The sequence below is a fragment of the Pongo pygmaeus genome, chromosome 16 (assembly GCF_028885625.2).
Source record: "Pongo pygmaeus isolate AG05252 chromosome 16, NHGRI_mPonPyg2-v2.0_pri, whole genome shotgun sequence".
In the NCBI taxonomy this organism is placed as follows: domain Eukaryota; kingdom Metazoa; phylum Chordata; class Mammalia; order Primates; family Hominidae; genus Pongo; species Pongo pygmaeus.
Window position 1 is genome coordinate 96527820 of NC_072389.2, and position 20130 is coordinate 96547949.

Consider the following 20130-nt stretch of genomic DNA (forward strand, 5'->3'; position numbering starts at 1 on the left):
TGGGTCTTTATTTTCCTTAGTTACTGTGAGTCCAGGCCTCAGTTTCCCAATCTCTGAAACGGGGATCATAACAGCACCTGCCTCAAGGGTTGTTGTGAGCAATATATGAAGCAATCATTACAAGGCATTGAGCACAGAGCCTGAGAGCATGAGCCCGTAAACTCGCTGTGAGTTTCAGCTGTTAACTCAAAGCAGCTTTTTGTTGCCAAGTCTCTGGCTAAAGATGCCCAAGGGCTATGGTTTAGAGAGAAGCACCTGAACCCACCTAAGCAGTTGGGTTGGGGGATCCCTGGCCTGGCTGCTCTGCCAGCTCTTGTCCTGCAGAGGCCCCCACTTTGCAGGTCAGATGTGTGGTTCACCTCCTGTCCAGCCTTCCCAGGCCTGCACAGGAGCCTACCACCTGCTCACTGGTTTGTAAGTCATTCAAGGGCTGGGCGCTTATAGAGTCACTCAAGGCGGTGACTCACACCTATAATCCCAGCACTCTGGGAGGCCAAGGCAGGTGGTTCACTTGAGGTCAGGAGTTTGAGACCAGCCTGGCCAACATAGCAAATGAAATCCTGTCTCTACTAAAAATACAAAAAATTAGCCAGGTGTGGTGGCGCATGCCTATAATCCCAGCTACTCCAGGAGGCTGAGGCAGAGGCTGCAGTGAGCTGAGACTGTGTCAATGCACTCCAGCCTGGGTGACAGAGTGAGATTGTCTCAAAAAAAAAAAAAAAAAGTCACTGGACTCCCCCAAGCCAGTCCCCTACATTTCACATCAGGAGGGTCACCTATGGTGCCTCCTGCGTCAGACTGTGGTGGGTTCCCACACGAACCCCCATATCTCTACTCCCCATGGTAGTCAGAGGAGCTTTTAAAAAGAGTAAATTTGCCAGGCACGGTGGCTCACGCCTGTAATCCCAGCACCTCTGGAGGCGGAGGCAGGAGGATTGTTTGAGGCCAGTCTGGGCAACAGAGTGAGAGCCCATCTTTTAAATTAAATTTAAAAATATAAAAATAAAATGGCCAGGTGCGGTGGCTCATGCCTGTAATCCCAGCACTTTGGGAGGCTCAGGCAGGTGGACCGACTGAGGTCAGGAGTTCGAGACCAGTCTGGCCAACATGGTGAAACCCTGTGTCTACTAAAAATACAAAAAAATTAGCCAGGTGTAGTGGTGTGCACCTGTAATCCCAGCTACTCGGGAGGCTGAGGCAGGGGAATTGCTTGAGCCAGGGAGGTGGAGGTTGCAGTGAGCCGAGATTGCGCCACTGCACTCCAGCCTGGATGACAGAGCAAGACTCCGTCTCTAAATAAATAAATAAATAATTTTTATTAAAGGGTAAATCAGTCAAATTTCCAAAAGAATTTTGAGAACCCAGAGCCCATTGCTGTGATAATTAAATTTAACATCTGGACCCAGCTTGGCAAGTGCTCTGTGATCCAGCCCGTTACCTACCTCTCATCTCTCGGCCATGCTTCAAGAAGTGTCTGCTCCCCAAGTGCATAAGCTCATGCCCCCAGGCCCATGTCCTTGCCTTTCCCTCTGCCCGGGACATCTTTCCTCCAAATCTTTACACTTTTGCCTCTTTTTTCAGCCTGAGCTCAAACATCACCTCCTCCCAGAGGTCTTTCCTGACCACCCCAGGGATAGCAGCCCTCCCCCTTCCCCAGACACTCCCACATTACCTTCTTTACCATTTTCTTCCAGAGCTCTTAGGATGATCTGAACTTCTCTCATAAACTGGCTTATTCACCTGTGAACTGCCTGCTTCCTTCGCTATAACTGAAGCACTGGAAGAGGTCCTGCACCCAGTAGGCACTCAATGAGTATCTGAGGAATGAATGAATGAAATGCCCAGTGCACAATCAACCTCCACAAAAGCAGTTTTTCTTTTCACATATAACTCATCGCTATCACAGCCCCTTTCCTTGCTCACTTGCCTCGCTGAGGGGCTCCTGAGAACCTCCGTAGAGGTCTCCATCAGCCAAAAAGCATCTGCACGGTCAGAGAGGGCCCTTCACTGCCGCTCGCAGTGCTCCCTGCTGCCAAGTGCAGCCCCTTGAGCATGAGCCTGTAACACACAGGTTGGCACATGGTGTCTGGCTTCTGTAAATGCTCTCTGCTCCCAGGTGTGCCGTGCCCCATTGAAGGACAGCACTCACACTCCTCCAGGTATTAACTGACTTTTTCCCCAGCAATGTTTGTTTTAGGGATTAAAGTTTGTGGAGGAGCCTATAATTTCCAGAATCATCTGTTCCTTTCCTGGCAGCCAGCACATTTGTTATTCTATTTTTCCCAAGCCCCTGATAATACCATTCCAGACATGTTGATTTGATGCCATCAGTCAATGGAAAGACTCTCTGGGGCCTGCCGTAGGCTGGAGGACAGGCTCTCTGGGCCACGCTCGGGGCGACTGAGCCAACTCTTCACGCCATTCCTTTCCTTCCCTGCCTAGGATGACCTTACAGCCCATGATCGCTCTTCTTCTTCTTCTTCTTCCTCTTCCTCTTCTTCTTCTTCCTCTTCCTCTTCTTCTTCTTCCTCTTCCTCTTCTTCTTCTTCCTCTTCCTCTTCCCCTTCCCCTCCTCCTCCCCCTTTTCTTCTTCTTCTTCCTCTTCCTCTTCTTCTTCTTCCTCTTCCTCTTCCCCTTCCCCTCCTCCTCCCCCTTTTCTTCTTCTTCTTCCTCTTCCTCTTCTTCCTCTTCCTCTTCCTCTTCTTCCTCTTCCTCTTCTTCTTGTTTTTTCTTCCTGTTTTCTTTTTAAGTACTACAGTGACCCCTTATTTATTCAGCAAAGAAATGGACTACTCCACAGTAGTGAATTTTCAAAATAATGCCCTTCAAGCACTAAAACTTTAAACAACACATCTTCAAAACAGCTTTGCTGAGGTATAACTGACACACTATAAATGGCATGGATTTAAAGTGTACAACTTGATATGTTTTGACATATATGGACACACCCACGAAACCATCACCACAATCAAGATAATGAACATGTCCATCATTCCCAAAAGTTTTCTCCCACCCCTCCCTGCCCCCTTCCCCAAGCAACCACTGATGTGTTTTCCAAATACGTCTTTAATGCTACAAGGGCTCACACACCTCCCACCTTAGAAAACGGAGTATGATCAACATGATTGATCGTTTCCTTGATTCAGCATTATCACCAACACGACGGAAAGTGATCTCCTCAGATGTCATAAGGACACAGGATTGTTTGCCCTGATCACTAAATGGCCCATTGTTGTGCTGGCATATTGGGCGGTTTCAAGTTTGGGAGTTTTCTCCCTCACTGCCAGCTGTCTCAGAGCTTAGTTCCCAGCAGACAACTCTTGCTGCCTCGAACCCTGGCACACTAACCACCATCCCGTGACGTTCCCACTCCTCACTCTGCGACACTGGTTCTCTGCTGGGAGATTCTTGTCTCCCAAGGGACATTTGGCAATACCTGGAGATCTTTTTGGTTGTCATCATGGGAGCAGGAGTGCTACTAGCAGCTAATGTTTAGTGACTAGGGATGTGACTGAACATCCTGCAATGCAGAGTGCAGTGTCCCCTACAGAGAATTATCCTACCCAAGATGTTAATGTTGCCGAGGTTGAGAAACCCTGTTCAGGATGACAAACCGATTGAAAACTCAACAAGGGGGCCGGGCGCGGTGGCTCATGCCTAATAATCCCAGCACTTAGGGAGGCCGAGGTGGGTGTATCACTTAAGGTCAGGAGTTCGAGACCAGCCTGGCCAACATGGCAAAATCCCATCTCTACTAAAAATACCAAAAAAAAAAAATACAAGTGGCATACACCTGTAATCCCAGCTACTTGGGAGGCTGAAGCATGAGAATCGCTTGAACCCAGGAGGCAGAGGTTGCAGTGAGCTGTGATCAGGCCATTGCATTCCAGCCTGGGCAACGGAGCGAGACTCTGTCTAGAAAAACAAACAAATAAACCCATAAAACAAACAAACAAAAAGAAACTATGAGGATTGGGTGATTCACATTTCTGAATCAAGAGAGAGAAAGAAGGGCAGCAGGCTTGTTGAAGCTGGAAGGCCAGGGAGGTCGCAGACTGTGGAAGATCCTCGTGTGTCCCAGGTACCTTCACGCAACCCTACTAGAGGGGTGGTCTCTGGCTTCCTATAGACAAGCTCTAAGGGACCCATCTATGGGGCACCAGAGCCCAGTGTTCAGCAGCTGCTCAATGAATGTCTGCCAGGCGAGACTGCACCCAAAGCATTTATTAGGTACATAATTGTGGCAGCACTGGCTGGCCATGGAAGGCAAGGCAGAACACAAGGAGCTGGAGCTGGCGGAAGGAAATCAAGTCAGCCAGTGGCTGGGATGCAGCAAAGCCAGGCAGAAGGTAAGTGCAGACCCACCCCAATAAATGAGGAAAATGAGAAGGGCTGGCCATGTTAGGATCCAGTTCTAGCGCGACCAGATATGTCACCACCACATCACTTTTAGCTCCTCCCCCCACCCACAGACACCCTGTTTGCCTGTCATATAAAGAAGGTTTTCCCAAAGTGGTTTAGCCAGAACTGGAAGGGCCTCGCCCTGTGAAGGGATAGGAGACTCGCTGTTGCAGCTGCAGCGAGCGGCGGGGAAGCAGCAGCGGCCAGGATGAATCCCAGGTGCTCTGGAGCTGGATGGTGAAGTATGGACATGCTTTATTCGATTTTGCATTGACTTAAAGGTCTAATTATTTTAGGAGTTCTTGCAGACATTCCTGAAAAATGCAGGTAGGCAAAAAGAAGAAAACAAAGATCGCAAATGTGATCCTTTCATTCAGAGAGAACACCAATGGAATTTTGTTGTGCACCCTTCTATGCACGTCTGAACGTTGTGTAGACATTCTGCTTACAACTAGGTGTGGGTGCTGCCGCCGAAGGCTTTATTTGCTGTGCCTGAGGTGGGCCAGAGATTTCAGAGAAGACTCCCAGAGCACCCCAAGGAGACAACAGGAGTGCTTGGAGTCAGGATGACTGGGTGGATTTAGGACTATGTGATTCTCAGGAGCCTCCCTGGATTAGCCCCAAATCAAGGATAAAGAGAGGCCTGGCTGGACTCTTCCTCCCAGAGCCCTGCTGGGAAAATGGAGCCCCTTTACAGCCCCCACTTACCCATCAGGCCCTGCTCCTCCCACTCATCTCCAGACTTCTGTCACATGCCCAAGTCCTGCTAACTGTTGTGTAAAACTGGTAAGGTGGGATCCAGAGGACCTTGGGCCCCTAGGGCCCCAAGTCAGGAGACCTGGGCTCCAGGGCCAGTTGAGAGTGATAAAGAGAACAATACCTGCCCATAGGACTTGTTGCAATGAGATAAAGGCAGAAGTCACCAGCTGTGGTCAAATGGGATTTTTTCCAGAGAGGTCTCATGGAGAGTGGCTTTCAAATTCTTTTTAGCAGCAGAATTGTTGTAAAATACAATCTCATGTGAAACCCTAAAATATGAGACACTCTGGGTGAAGCAGAGAGAGGTGCTCACCTGCCCAATCCTGTCCTCATTCCTCCCTCTCAGGGATGCACCTCTGAGAACCCACTTTAAAGAATTTTGCCTTATGCCAAAGGCAGGATTGAAGAGGCAAGCTGGCTGGGAGAAACTGGGAAGCTCCACTTCCCACCGCCTCTGCCTGGGTGGCAGTCATCTGAGCCTAGGCTAGCCCCTCCCCCTCCAAAGACCCACTGCAGGCTCTCCTGGGGCCAGCCTCCAGGATGGGTGGGGCACCTGAAGCAGCAAGTATTGCTATTTTTCTGGGCTGACCTTTCTTCTAGGCCTGAGGACAAGTGGGAAGGTAGGTGGGGCCAGCCCTGTCCCTGTTTCCCCTCAATGGAGTTCTCTTGCTCACAGCCTAAGGAAGAAGCGTGACTCACTTCCTGCCTCAGTCTGACTGCTGGAGTATTGTTCTCCCAACTGTGGCTGGCGCTACCCAGTGTGGCCCCTACAAGTCTTAGTTCCTTGGCGGAGGGGAAGTCCCCACTTTGGGACAAGGCCAACTGGACTTATCTTCCCGCTCAACTTTGAGGACCCAGCATTGTTCCTCCAGTTTCCAGTTCTCGCAGTGTTTGTAAAGGTGCCCGAATCGTACCTGATCCCATTTATTAAATATTATCTCCATTTTATAGAGGGGTAAATTGAGGAAGTCCCTGAGAAATTAACTTGTCTAAGGTGTCCCAGTAAAAAATAGTGCCCCAGGGATTTGAACCGGTTTGCTGATTGATTTTTCACCAGTTGCCTTAAGAATTATCATGATTTAACCTCTCTGGGCCTCAGTTTCCTCCTCTATAAAATGCAGACAGTGATACATCAAAGGTACTTAAAGGAAAATGTACTGTACCCACCTCATGGGGCATGTGGTGAGGATAAAATGGGTTGACACAGGAAAAGAGCTCTCAATGGTGCCTGGCTCATAGAAAACACTCAGTGGATTTTTTTTTTTTTCCATTACCCGGGAACCTGTGTTAAGGAGGCCACAGGCTGATCCTGTGCAGCCAGGTTATCTCACAGGGAGAGAGAAGAGATGGGCACAGGCTGCTTTGCGACCTTGGAATAACCCAGCCTGGGAAGCTCTTGGCCACATTTTCCTTCTTTTCTTTCTCAGCTCAAGCAGCGTCGGCCTCAGCCAAGTAGCACAAACGTTTTCTAGGGCCCAGGGAGGGAGAGGCTCCGGCTGGTATATTGCAAGTAGCTTGGATTCAGGCTCTGCCAAACACCCCAGTCTCTTGCAGGATCTGAGGTCTGCTGGTGGTGGGACTTTGCGCAGATTATTTAAACGTCGTGCGCCTCAGTTTCCTTATCTGTAAAATGGGATTAATAATCTCAGCCTGAAAGGATTATGTGGATTAAATCATATACATAAGGAGATAATGTAAAGTGACTGGCCTGGTGCCTGGCAAGCGGTTGGTGTTTAAAAAAAAAAAAAGCTAAAAATATTAAAAGGAGGTGGGCTACTTCTGCTCATATATCCACCTGTCTATACAAATGCAGACGAAGTCGTGACTCCTCTAACAGTAGGCCAAGAGGAGGCTGGCCCTGCCGCCGTGCAGTCCTCCCTTGACCTTGGAGTGGAGGACCCCAGGTCCGCCGTCCCTGGGCACTTAACCCGGTCAGACTCAAACTCGTCGCCCAGGAGTGGGGAAGCAGGGGACGGAGAGGGCCAGTCCCCCAAGAGTCCGGCCGAGGCAGGGCTCGGAGTGCTTCCCCCAAGCCTTTCCCTTTGGTTCCGAGTTCGGGTCTCCGCGACCGTCTTCCCGGGGAGCTCGCGGGGCGAAGAGCCGAGCCCGGGGGCGGGGGCACGGCAGTGGGGCCTGAGGGACGCGCCGGGCGGCCGCGAGGACTTTGGGATCGCCTGCCCCACTTCCTACCTGCCCCTACCAGGAGCCGGAGGCAGCGGGCGCCCCAGAAGGCCCCGCAGGGCCGCCGCGCGGGGCCGGACGGCACGGCGCTGGGAACGCGGGCCCGGACTCGGGCCCGGGCGGCATGGGCGGCGGGCGGGCGAGCCGGAGCCGGCGGTGGTGGCGGCGGCGGCGGCCGGGGAAGCGCGGAGGTGGCGCCGCGAGGGGGAGGGGCGCGGCGGCGGAGGAGGAGGAGCCCGGACCGCCGCCGCCGCCGCCGCCGCTGACAGCGGCCCGAGTAAACAAGCCGCGCCGCCGCGGCCCGGCCGCTGCCCCCGCCCGCGCCGGAGCTGGAGCCCAGGCCGAGCCCTGCCCTGGTCGCCGGCCGGGCCGAGGCCGCGCCGCCGCGCCTCCCCGCCTCCGCGCCGTGACGCTGCCGCCGGGCGCGGGGACCGCGCCGAGCCCAGGCCCCCGCCGCCGGGCTCTCCGCTCGGCCGAGGGGCGCCTGAGCCGCCGCGGCGGTCGCCTGGAAAAGTTTCCCCGCCCGGGCTCCCCAGGGTAAGCAGCGAGGGCGCGGGGCCCGGGGCCCGGGGAAGGCAAGCGCGCCTGGGAGCCGGGCCCGAGGGGAGCCGGCCGGGCCCGGCCGCTCTGCCCCAGGAGCGGGCTCCGCGGCCCGGGTGCCCGGGCCGGGGAGGGTCGGGGCACTGGCGCCGGTGCAGCCCCGAGCCGGGTCCCCCGGGGCCCGGCTGCCCGCCGGCTTTCCGGAACTGGCTCCGAGGGTGGAGCTGCCGGGAGCAGACAGGGCGCTCCGCAGCCCACCTGAGCGCGCGGGGCCCGTCTCGGCCCCCCGGCCCTGGCCGGTACTTTTCCGCGTGGGGCCAGGGCAAGCCCTCTGACCTCAGGAAGCGCCTGCGGGGCCCCTGCTGGGGGCGGGATGGGGAGAAAATTCCGCAGGCGCCGGGTGCTCCAGCCTCCCCGCCACCTCGGGGGCTGCCGCCGGCTCGCCCGCTCCGCGGCCGAGGAGGGCCTGCGTTCCGCCCGGGGAGGGGAGGAGCGGCCGGGGGCTAGGCGGGGGCTCCTTTGCCCGGGCCTCGCCCCCGCCCGCACACCTGTGCGGCGAGGACTCAGGTGCGGGATCCGCGGGCGCCGCAGGTAGGTCCCGGGGCTGCCTTCTGCCGCGGCCTGGCCGAGGCCCCTGTGCCCCCGCAGCGTGGCTGGACCGAGGGGCGGCCTGCTTGCCAGACAGGTCTGACGGCAGTCACTTGTCTGGTCAGAACCCGCTTTCCCATCATCCTCTATCCCCTGGCCCCTGGGGTGCAGACCCTCATCCACCGGAGAGTGTTGGGATTCCTATTCTGACTTGGGAAGTGCTAGGGGAACCCAGGTGATATCGCCTGGTGAGGGCGGGTGCTGAGCAGGTGCGGACACAGCATAGGAGAGTAGCCAAGCCTGGCCTGTTCTCAAGCGGGGTAGCCCTCGTTTTACTATTTCCTATATTGGGCTTCTACGGAGCATTTGATTTTTAAAAAGGATTCTGTGGCTTTTTAAAAAGTTTGAAAGCCGCTGGTCCAGCGGTTTTTACCACCAAGGAAACTGAGGCCCAGGGAGAGGAAGTGACTTGTTAAGATCATCCAGCAAATAGTGGGCAGGGACTGGGAGCGATAATTTCACGGGAGCCTCCCAGGGCTGGTAACAGGACCCCGCGTGGTGTCTCTGCTAGAGGGAGAGACTGATTGGGTGTCCGAGTGGCCCTCCCGTGGCCTGCTCTGTGGCTGTGTCAGAGCCAGACCCCCAGTGTCTGGGAAACAGCAGTCGGTCCTGGGGTAAGGCGCAGTTTGAGTGGCCCAGAGTGGCTCTCTGTGTCAGGAGGTTCTGGTGCTGGAGAAAAGGGCTTTGCCCAAAAACACAGCCAGGAAGAGCACCCACAGCTCTCTTTGGCCACAGCCTGGAACAGAGTCCCATGTGAAACAAGATCATGAGAAATACAGCAAGCCTCCAGGTTTGAGACAAACTGGGACTAGAGGGTGAGTCAGAGTCTGGGATGGGGGTGGGGAGAAACCCATTCATTCATTGTTTTCAGTTCTTACTCTTTTCGGGGATCCTCCCTTGTCCCACATGCTGTGGCAGAGCCGTCTGTGGGGGTCTCATTTTCTGGAAGCCATCCCCACCCCTCACCACGGCTGGGGTTGTTGGATAGAGGGAGGCTGGCCCTCTTTCTTTGGGGGGACTGTTCAGTTGCGCCTGAAGCCTGCTTTCTTTCCGAGTGCTGCAAGGTAATTAAATAGTTGGTTAATCACTTTTAACGCCAAGCAGCTGCGGCTCCATGTACAGTGTGCTGGAATCTGGGCTAGACCCAGATGAACCCAGCCTCGATCTGGGGGGGCTCCAGCAGGACTCACAGCACTGTGGTTGGTGGTGGTGGGGGTAGGGGGGTGGTTGCATGACATCTGGACCCAAGAGGCAGCTGTTGTGGCAGCAAGAGAGAGGAGAGAGATGAGGCCCCTTTCCTATATGGCTCTGCCCCCAGGGTCCCACATCCTCTGTTAAATGAGGGACTTGGGGCAGGGGGCGGTCCCTCCATCCCCTAGGGCTGAGGCGCCTAGCTGCCCAGCCATTGATCAGGCCAGCTTTCTGGAACCAACCACCCAAAGCACCATGGGGCTGTGGTTCCCAGGCCTGCCCTGGAGCCCTGTGGAGTCTGCCCACAGGGATGTGCAGGAGTTGTATTGTAGATGTCTCCTGCCATCAGCTGTCAGGTTATTTTGGTCCAAACTGAAAATACTCCAGGAATTGTGTGTGGAGTACCCCCAGCCTGCAGGGTGGGACTGCAGCAGTCAGGGAGGCCGGTTGTGTCTAAGGGCAGCTTCTGGAGAAGCGAGGAGTTCTCTGTGGTGAGCCTGCCTCTCTAGCTCCCCAGGGCCTACGTGAGCTGGGGTGCCTTCCTTTTGGTATCCGGCAAAGAGTGGCCTTGGCTATGGAAGTGGTAAGGGCATCCAGGGCTCTGCTGCTGCTCAGGGAGCTTGGCACTGATATGGGATACCCCCAGCAGCACTGCTGGGACCTCCCCTAGCTTCTCCCCTTCCTCCAGGGCCTTGGCTTCTGGCTAGTCAGGGGCCCTATGTGGGGACAGTTATGTGGCCCCGGGCAGAGAGGTCCCGCTGTCTGTTTGCTGAAGGAGGAAAAACAACACTCGGACTATTGATTCAGCCTCACCTTGGCGCTCCTGGCTGCCTGGGCTCGGATTACGCAAGGCTGGTGGGCGTGGAGCAAGCAAGGGGGCAGCTGGGGGCCTCCAGGCCCAGGCAGGGCAGGGCTTGGCGGCCCCAGCGTTCCCCAGGAAACTGTAAAAAGAGCCTGGGCCCCTGACTTTGCTGATAGCGGCCATCTCAGCCATAGAGGGAGATGAAGCCTCTGTGTTCTCCACCCCCGCACCCCTTCAGGACATGGCCCCTAAAAGCACCATCCCATTTAGGGTCACCCATTTTCTTCCTAGGAGCTGTGGGGCTTTGCAAATAACTCCCTATGGCTGAATCTGCTTTGCTGAACTAGGAAACCCTAGTGAGTTGTATAGATGCCATTCATTTAAAAACCTTGAAAAGCCAACATCTTATTCCTATGTAAAATATACCTAGGCGATTTGGAAAATACAGTGACACAAAGAAGAAAATAACAATTACTTGTAATTCTCACCATCTTGAGAGAACCACTGTTAACATTTTTTAGCGTGTGTCCTTCCAGATTTTGTTTTAGTTTGTATAAATATACATGTATAAATAGTTTTTAAAAAATAAAATGGGATTATGTGTACATACTGCTTTATAATGCATCTTTTTTACCTTGATCATGGTGAATATTTATTCATTTGTTGTTTCTGATTTTGAGTGACTCAGGGCTTGATAGTCTTCATCCTGCTTCTTCTGTTACACCTTTTTTTTTTTTTTTTTTTGAGAGGGAGTCTCGTTCTGTCGCACAGACTGGAGTGCAGTGGCGCGATCTTGGCTCACTGCAACCTCCACCTCCTGGGCTCAAGCAATTCTCGTGCCTCAGCCTCCCAAGTCACTGGCACTACAAGCACCCGCCACCACAACTGGCTAACGTTTGTATTTTTAGTAGAGACGAGGTTGCACCACATTGGCCAGGCTGGCCTCGAACTCCTGACCTCAGGTGATCCACCCACCTCCGCCTCCCAAAGTGCTGGATGACAGAAGTGAGCCACCATGCCCGGCCCTTCTGTTACACTTCTTATATGCCCGGCCCTTCTGTTACACTTCTTATATTCTTGCACGGAGAAAGGACTGGGGGGGGGGATTGTGAGGGCATCCATCTGTCCACCTATCTGGCTGGCCTCGGGAGCTAGATTTCTTGAGGGGAGGACTAATTTTTTTACCCTTCTCCCCCAGATCTCATTTCAGGCCCCAATTGAAACTTGGGGTGGGCAGGGCAGCTTTAGTGCATGGCAGGGGAGGAACTGACCCTCTCCCCCCTTTTCCCCTCTTGTTCCTCTCAGAGTCGGCACTCCTCACCCTCCCGAGCCCTGCCCGTCTCGGCCCCATGCCCCCACCAATCAGCCCCGAGCCACAGGCAGTGAGCAGGCACCTGGGAGCCGAGGCCCTGTGACCAGGCCACGGAGACGGGCGCTCCAGGGTCCCAGCCACCTGTCCCCCCCATGGAGCTGAGGCCCTGGTTGCTATGGGTGGTAGCAGCAACAGGAACCTTGGTCCTGCTAGCAGCTGATGCTCAGGGCCAGAAGGTCTTCACCAACACGTGGGCTGTGCGCATCCCTGGAGGCCCAGCGGTGGCCGACAGCGTGGCACGGAAGCATGGGTTCCTCAACCTGGGCCAGGTAGGTGTTCCCCCACAGGACACTGCGAGGGGGTGGGACCAGAGAAGACAGGGATTCTGGGAGCAGGAACTGTTGGCCTTGTTTGCTCAGGGGCATCTGGGTAGCCGGCATGTTCTGGGTGGCCATGAGCAAAGCACAGGTGGTTCAGGCAAGCAGCATATCCCAGTGAGAGTGAGTCCTCATGATCCCTGCATGTTGCTGGGTCCCGGACAGGGAGCAGATGCCCCACACCCCCGACCGTGGCGAGCCTCCCATGAAGCCGTTGTCCACCCCCGTCCCCCGCCTCCCCGGGGACTGACAGATGGAAAGCCCAGCTCAGTCTCCCTGCTCTATTGCAGATCTTCGGGGACTATTACCACTTCTGGCATCGAGGAGTGACAAAGCGGTCCCTGTCGCCTCACCGCCCGCGGCACAGCCGGCTGCAGAGGGAGCCTCAAGTGAGTGTGGCCCCAGCCCCCTCCTACTGCCACCCTCCCCCTCCTGCTGCCACCCTCCCCCTCCTGCTCTCAGGAGCCCCTCTTGCCTCCTGCTCCACCCACACTATCTCTCCCTCACTCCCCCGTAGGTGCAGTGGCTGGAACAGCAGGTGGCAAAGCGACGGACTAAACGGGACGTGTACCAGGAGCCCACAGACCCCAAGTTTCCTCAGCAGTGGTACCTGGTACGCGGCCTTCTTGGCTGCTGGGACCTCCTCCCCAGATGCACCATCCACCCACTATGAGCTCTTGGATGGAGGAGGCTGACTTCGAGGCCTCCTCTGATTCTTTTCCTTTCCTCCTGCTGGGCAGTGTCTCCCTGGCCCATGCAAGCCTGGGGGTGGCCCTCCCAGAGTCCTCTACGTTCCCATGGAGTCCAGCCAGCCAGTGGCGGCCTTTCAGGGGCGCAGGGATGGTACAGGAGGAGGTTTTAGGGGGGCAAGGGGATTCTTCAAGACGCTCCTAGCCTCACAAAACCAATCATGTCTCATAAGAGATGGGGTGGGTGTCTCCACAGTCTGGTGTCACTCAGCGGGACCTGAATGTGAAGGAGGCCTGGGCGCAGGGCTACACAGGGCACGGCATTGTGGTCTCCATTCTGGACGATGGCATCGAGAAGAACCACCCGGACTTGGCAGGCAATTATGTGAGGAAGCAGGGGAGGGAGGCCATGATCCCTGGTGAGGTGTGTCTAGGGGCTGTCTTGTTCTATCAGTGAGGTCAGCCTTCTCCTGATGGTGGCCAAATCCTTCTTAGGATCCTGGGGCCAGTTTTGATGTCAATGACCAGGACCCTGACCCACAGCCTCGGTACACACAGATGAATGACAACAGGTAAGAAGTGGCAGGCCCCGGCCTCTGCCTCCCTTCTCCTTTCTTCCACTAAGGAACAGGGCTGAGCCTGGGTGAGATGTGCCCTGCCTAAAAGGCTGAGGCTTTTTCCACAGTCCTGGCCCACCTGGGGCTCTGAGGGAGGGCTTGGTCAGAGTGGAGATGGCCACAGGCCCAGTGGAGTGTGGGAGACAAGGGCTGGGCACTCAGGGGTTGATGGGTGTCGGATGTGCGGATCCCTCGTGCTCCTCAGGCCACATCTGCCGGGCCCTGTCCACCCCATTTGTCCTACTCATGCTACGTGCTTGGCCCTGGCAGGCATGGCACACGGTGTGCGGGGGAAGTGGCTGCGGTGGCCAACAACGGTGTCTGTGGTGTAGGTGTGGCCTACAACGCCCGCATTGGAGGTGAGTGTGGGCCTGGGCCACCCTGTCTTCAGGAGGGCCCTTCAGTGGGATTTTTCCCTGCCTGCTTCCTATCTGGCCAATACCTGCCACTTTCCCACTGTGGATCCTTTGATCACGTGGCTGTTCCATGGAGGGTTCTCAAAGGGTCAAAGACTGAAAGAGCTGGACCCCTGTGGAGTGAGGGTTTCCTAGCAGGAGTCTCCTGAAATCCTCACGACCCATGACCCATTGTGAGTCCTCACGTGGCAGATCCTTGATCACCAGGCTCTTTTGGGAACCAGAGACTCTTTCTAGTCCAGAATGTGTGGTTGGGGGCAGGAGGTATTCTCTTTTTCCTTCTCTGGGCCTTGTCTTTGAAAGGCAGAGGCAAACAGGTAGTTGGGGGTTCAGGGTTTCCCAGCATTAGCCTCCACCCTCCCCTGCTCATCCCCTGGGGTGCAGGGCTGGGTGTACTCCTTGGGGTGGGGGCCCTGACAGCTGGACCCATGCAGCATCCCTCTTCGTGCCCCCCCTTCATGGCCAGGGGTGCGCATGCTGGATGGCGAGGTGACAGATGCAGTGGAGGCACGCTCGCTGGGCCTGAACCCCAACCACATCCACATCTACAGTGCCAGCTGGGGCCCCGAGGATGACGGCAAGACAGTGGATGGTCCAGCCCGCCTCGCCGAGGAGGCCTTCTTCCGTGGGGTTAGCCAGGTGAGGTGGGGATCTGTCCAGCCCCTGGGGGCAGGCTGGGTGCTGTCTTCCGTAGCTATCTTGTGTTTTTTGGTTTGTTTTATTTATTCTCATGTTTAACTTTACACAAAGCATGTTTATTGAAACATTAAGGGACAGAAGAAGAGTGAAGTGCATATACCACTTGCATTTGGCTAATTAAAAAACAATTTTTTTTTTAGAAATGAGGTCTTGCTATGTTACCCAGGCTGGTCTCAAACTCCTGGCCTCAAGCGATCCTCCTGCCTTGGCCTCTTGGTCTGATTTTTTGTGTGCCTAGATAGACATATTTGGATACATACTTGATCCACCAGGGATCTCACAGGGGACAGGAGGTTCCCAGAGAATGAGGCTCCAGCCTTCCCAGTTCTCCAGCAGTGTCCTCCTGCCAGCCCTCTCTCAAGTCCCAATCTTGAATGACCCCAGCCCACTCTGTCCACAGGGCCGAGGGGGGCTGGGCTCCATCTTTGTCTGGGCCTCGGGGAACGGGGGCCGGGAACATGACAGCTGCAACTGCGACGGCTACACCAACAGTATCTACACGCTGTCCATCAGCAGCGCCACGCAGTTTGGCAACGTGCCGTGGTACAGCGAGGCCTGCTCGTCCACACTGGCCACGACCTACAGCAGTGGCAACCAGAATGAGAAGCAGATCGTGAGTCTTACCTGGGGGTGGGGGCTGGGGAGATGGGGCTGCTGGCTGGCTCTGTCCAGCACCCTCTTTTGGAGGCTGGCTGCCTCCACCCCTATGTGGCTGGGTGATAGTGGCTCAGGCATCATGGAACATGAACTCTGGGGCTCTCTAGGTTCTTGGAGGCCATGGAGCCATCTCTGAAGCCTTTGAAAAGCCTAGACTCTCCGTAAAAACATACATTGTTCTTATTCATCTCCAACCTCTAGTTGAACCCCCCTTATTCCTTTGGAAAATGAGGCCCAGGAGGGGCTCATCATTAGCCTGTCCACAGCAAGTTAGCAAGGCAGCAGCTGGGACCCAGGGTTCTTGGCCCTGGCTCCCCATACCATCTGTGGTGCCCAGGGCCTGTATGCAGAGAGAGGGTAGGCAGGTGGCTCCTCTAGCCCCCTCCACCCATCACAGGCCCCAATATGATTCTCTTCCCGGCAGGTGACGACTGACTTGCGGCAGAAGTGCACGGAGTCTCACACGGGCACCTCAGCCTCTGCCCCCTTAGCAGCCGGCATCATTGCTCTCACCCTGGAGGCCAAGTAAGGGGGTGGAAGCCAGGGGCAACCCTGTCCCTACCAGCACTCTCTGTAGGGCAGCCCTTAGGGCAGCTGGAGAGCTGCTCCCAAAAAAGACTGATCCCCAGCCTCTTCCTTCCTTCTTTGCAGTAAGAACCTCACATGGCGGGACATGCAACACCTGGTGGTACAGACCTCGAAGCCAGCCCACCTCAACGCCAACGACTGGGCCACCAATGGTGTGGGCCGGAAAGGTGAGGGCAGGCTGGCCTGGCAGGCTGGATGTGGGGTCAGCTGTGAGGCACAGAGTGCCTTCCACCTAACTCCACCTTCCCTGTCCCCACAGTGAGCCACTCATATGGCTACGGGCTTTTGGACGCAGGCGCCATGGTGGCCCTGGCCCAGAATTGGACCACAGTGGCCCCCCAGCGGAAGTGCATCATCGACATCCTCACCGAGCCCAAGTGAGGGCTGGACCCAGGCTGGGAGGGGGCCAGTGGAACCTGAGAGTCGCAGGGGGTGCCCGCTGGTCCCTTTGGGCCAGGCTGACCATCATGGTGCTTTCCTGCACAGAGACATCGGGAAACGGCTCGAGGTGCGGAAGACCGTGACTGCGTGCCTGGGCGAGCCCAACCACATCACTCGGCTGGAGCACGCTCAGGCGCGGCTCACCCTGTCCTATAATCGCCGTGGCGACCTGGCCATCCACCTGGTCAGCCCCCTGGGCACCCGCTCCACCCTGCTGGCAGCCAGGTGCTTGCTCTGTCCCTGCCCGCCCTGCCCAGCGCCTCCTCCTCTCACAGCCCGCGTGCTTGCCTTTGCTTGCTCACACGCCCCAGGAGGCACTGAGTGCTACTCAGTGGGGCACTCTTGGCATTTTGGGAGGGACAGTTTTGTCCTGTGGGACTGTCCCATGTTGCAGGAATCCCTGGCTTGCACCCATTTAATGTCAGTAGTGTGCCCCACCTTGTGCGGTGCCTGTGTACCTTTCTAGAATCCCCCGGTTGAGCACCTCTGGCTCACTGAGAAACAGCCAAGCCAGCAGGCACTTCTGGTCCCATGGGGTTGGTCTGCGTGGGGGAAGGGTGTGTGGCCCGTGTGCTGTGGGTTAGATGTCCCTGGCTTGGGGTCCCCCAGAGGCCTCAGGGCTGTGTGCACTCCCCTCCCCAGGCCACATGACTACTCCGCAGATGGGTTTAATGACTGGGCCTTCATGACAACTCATTCCTGGGATGAGGATCCCTCTGGCGAGTGGGTCCTAGAGATTGAAAACACCAGCGAAGCCAACAACTATGGTACTGGGGGCACTTGAGGGGTAGGGGTATGAGGTGGAGGGCTGGCAGGATCTAGGGCACTGGGTGTGGTGTCAGCACTGTCCAGCTCTTGCCTCCTCCCCGCTCTGGAACAGGGACGCTGACCAAGTTCACCCTCGTACTCTATGGCACCGCCCCTGAGGGGCTGCCCGTACCTCCAGAAAGCAGTGGCTGCAAGACCCTCACGTCCAGTCAGGCCTGTGTGGGTCAGTAGTGGGTGCTGTTGGGCTTTGGGGGCCTGAGTCTGGGGGTAAGGCGGGTGCCTGTCCTGAAGCCCAGCTCTAAGAGAAAAACGTCTCAAGAGACCTAGGGCCCCTGGGGCTCTTGAGATGACCACAGTCCTGGGGCTGGAAGATCCTGGGGATGTGGTGACTTGGCTTGGGGCTGCTATGGTCCTGGGGCTACAGTCTGTTTAGCTGACACACACTTGCCCTTTCTCCCACGCCGGCAGTGTGCGAGGAAGGCTTCTCCCTGCACCAGAAGAGCTGTGTCCAGCACTGCCCTCCAGGCTTCGCCCCCCAAGTCCTCGATACGCACTATAGCACCGAGAATGACGTGGAGACCATCCGGGCCAGCGTCTGCGCCCCTTGCCACGCCTCATGTGCCACATGCCAGGGGCCGGCCCCGACAGACTGCCTCAGCTGCCCCAGCCACGCCTCCTTGGACCCTGTGGAGCAGACTTGCTCCCGGCAAAGCCAGAGCAGCCGAGAGTCCCCGCCACAGCAGCAGCCACCCCGGCTGCCCCCGGAGGTGGAGGCGGGGCCGCGGCTGCGGGCAGGGCTGCTGCCCTCACACCTGCCTGAGGTGGTGGCCGGCCTCAGCTGCGCCTTCATCGTGCTGGTCTTCGTCACTGTCTTCCTAGTCCTGCAGCTGCGCTCTGGCTTTAGCTTCCGGGGGGTGAAGGTGTACACCATGGACCGTGGCCTCATCTCCTACAAGGGGCTGCCCCCTGAAGCCTGGCAGGAGGAGTGCCCGTCCGACTCAGAAGAGGACGAGGGCCGGGGCGAGAGGACCGCGTTTATCAAAGACCAGAGCGCCCTCTGATGAGCCCACTGCCCACCCCCTCAAGCCAATCCCCTCCTTGGGCACTTTTTAATTCACCAAAGTATTTTTTTATCTTGGGACTGGGTTTGGACCCCAGCTGGGAGGCAAGAGGGGTGGAGACTGCTTCCCATCCTACCCTCGGGCCCACCTGGCCACCTGAGGTGGGCCCAGGACCAGCTGGGGCGTGGGGAGGGCCGTACCCCACCCTCAGCACCCCCTCCATGTGGAGAAAGGAGTGAAACCTTTAGGGCAGCTTGCCCCGGCCCCGGCCCCGGCCCCGGCCCCGGCCCCGGCCCCAGCCAGAGTTCCTGCGGAGTGAAGAGGGGCAGCCCTTGCTTGTTGGGATTCCTGACCCAGGCCGCAGCTCTTGCCCTTCCCTGTCCCTCTAAAGCAATAATGGTCCCATCCAGGCAGTCGGGGGCTGGCCTAGGAGGTATCTGAGGGAGGAGGCCACCTCTCCAAGGGCTTCTGCACCCTCCACCCTGTCCCCCAGCTCTGGTGAGTCTTGGCGGCAGCAGCCATCATAGGAAGGGACCAAGGCAAGGCAGGTGCCTCCAGGTGTGCAAGTGGCATGTGGCCTGTGGCCTGTGTCCCATGTCCCATGACCCACCCCTGTGCTCCGTGCCTCCACCACCACTGGCCACCAGGCTGGCACAGCCAAGGCTGAAACTCTGGCTGAACCCTGTGCTGGTGTCCTGACCACCCTCCCCTCTCTTGCACCCGCCTCTCCCGTCAGGGCCCAAGTCCCTGTTTTCTGAGCCCGGGCTGCCTGGGCTGTTGGCACTCACAGACCTGGAGCCCCTGGGTGGGTGGTGGGGAGGGGCGGTGGCCCAGCCGGCCTCTCTGGCCTCCCACCCGATGCTGCTTTCCCCTGTGGGGATCTCAGGGGCTGTTTGAGGATATATTTTCACTTTGTGATTATTTCACTTTAGATGCTGATGATTTGTTTTTGTATTTTTAATGGGGGTAGCAGCTGGACTACCCACCTTCTCACACCCACCGTCCGCCCTGCTCCTCCCTGGCTGCCCTGGCCCTGAGGTGTGGGGGCTGCAGCATGTTGCTGAGGAGTGAGGAATAGTTGAGCCCCAAGTCCTGAAGAGGCGGGCCAGCCAGGTGGGCTCAAGGAAAGGGGGTCCCAGTGGGAGGGGCAGGCTGACATCTGTGTTTCAAGTGGGGCTCGCCATGCCGGGGGCTCATAGGTCACTGGCTCTCCAAGTGCCAGGGGTGGGCAGGTGGTGGCACTGAGCCCCCTCCAACACTGTGCCCTGGTGGAGAAAGCACTGACCTGTCATGCCCCCCCTCAAACCTCCTCTTCTGACGTGCCTTTTGCACCCCTCCCATTAGGACAATCAGTCCCCTCCCATCTGGGAGCCCCCTTTTCTTTCTCTCCCCTAGCCATTCCTGGTACCCAGCCATCTGCCCAGGGGTGCCCCCTCCTCTCCCATCCCCCTACCCTGGTGGCCAGCCCGGCTGGTTTTGTAAGATACTGGGTTGGTGCACAGTGATTTTTTTCTTGTAATTTAAACAGGCCCAGAATTGTTGGTTCTATTTAATGGACACGAGATAATGTTAGAGGTTTTAAAGTGATTAAACGTGCAGACTATGCAAACCAGGCCCAGTCTCCAGTGTGGTGCCATTGCTCCTGCATCGCAGCTGAGGATAGGGGGCCAGTTAGGCCTACACAGTGGCCTGCCTGCCTGGATGTGGGCCCATCAGAAGGCCAAAGTCCTCCAAGGGGCGGGAGGATGTGCCAGCCCCTAGTGGAGCCCCCTGGGGTGGGGCTGGTGACCCCTGGTCCTCAGGAGCTGAGCACTTCACTCCCAAAGTCCTGGTTTCCAGCAGTGTGAAGAAGTGGGCCTATTGTGTCTTCCTGGGCTGAAGTGACCTGGCCGCCACAGGCTATGGGGCTGAGGCCTAAGGTGGGGGCCTGACTGAATCAAGATGACTTGCTGTGGGGAGCCTGAGTCCCAAATGGAAAACTCC

At 56.8% G+C, this 20130-nt stretch overlaps 1 protein-coding gene across 8 annotated transcripts; it reads left to right on the forward strand.

Moving 5' to 3' along the window:
* The first annotated feature begins 4515 nt into the window (after positions 1–4515).
* FURIN (furin, paired basic amino acid cleaving enzyme) lies at positions 4516–19761 on the forward strand. Of its 8 annotated transcripts, none has more exons than XM_054451358.2 (16): positions 4516–4643; positions 11828–12163; positions 12502–12600; positions 12729–12824; positions 13157–13285; positions 13396–13472; positions 13788–13876; positions 14400–14572; positions 15033–15245; positions 15714–15814; positions 15941–16044; positions 16137–16254; positions 16364–16543; positions 16961–17085; positions 17199–17309; positions 17555–19761. In XM_054451358.2, exons 2-16 carry the CDS (start codon positions 11987–11989, stop codon positions 18145–18147), a joined length of 2385 nt encoding a protein of 794 aa, XP_054307333.1. In that variant the 5' UTR covers positions 4516–4643; positions 11828–11986; the 3' UTR covers positions 18148–19761. The 8 variants fall into 8 exon arrangements, with proteins under 8 accessions (XP_054307333.1, XP_063509017.1, XP_054307331.1 ...); XM_063652947.1 differs by lacking the exon at positions 4516–4643 and adding an exon at positions 6977–7091; XM_054451356.2 differs by lacking the exon at positions 4516–4643 and adding an exon at positions 7584–7878.
* Positions 19762–20130: the final 369 nt, after the last annotated feature.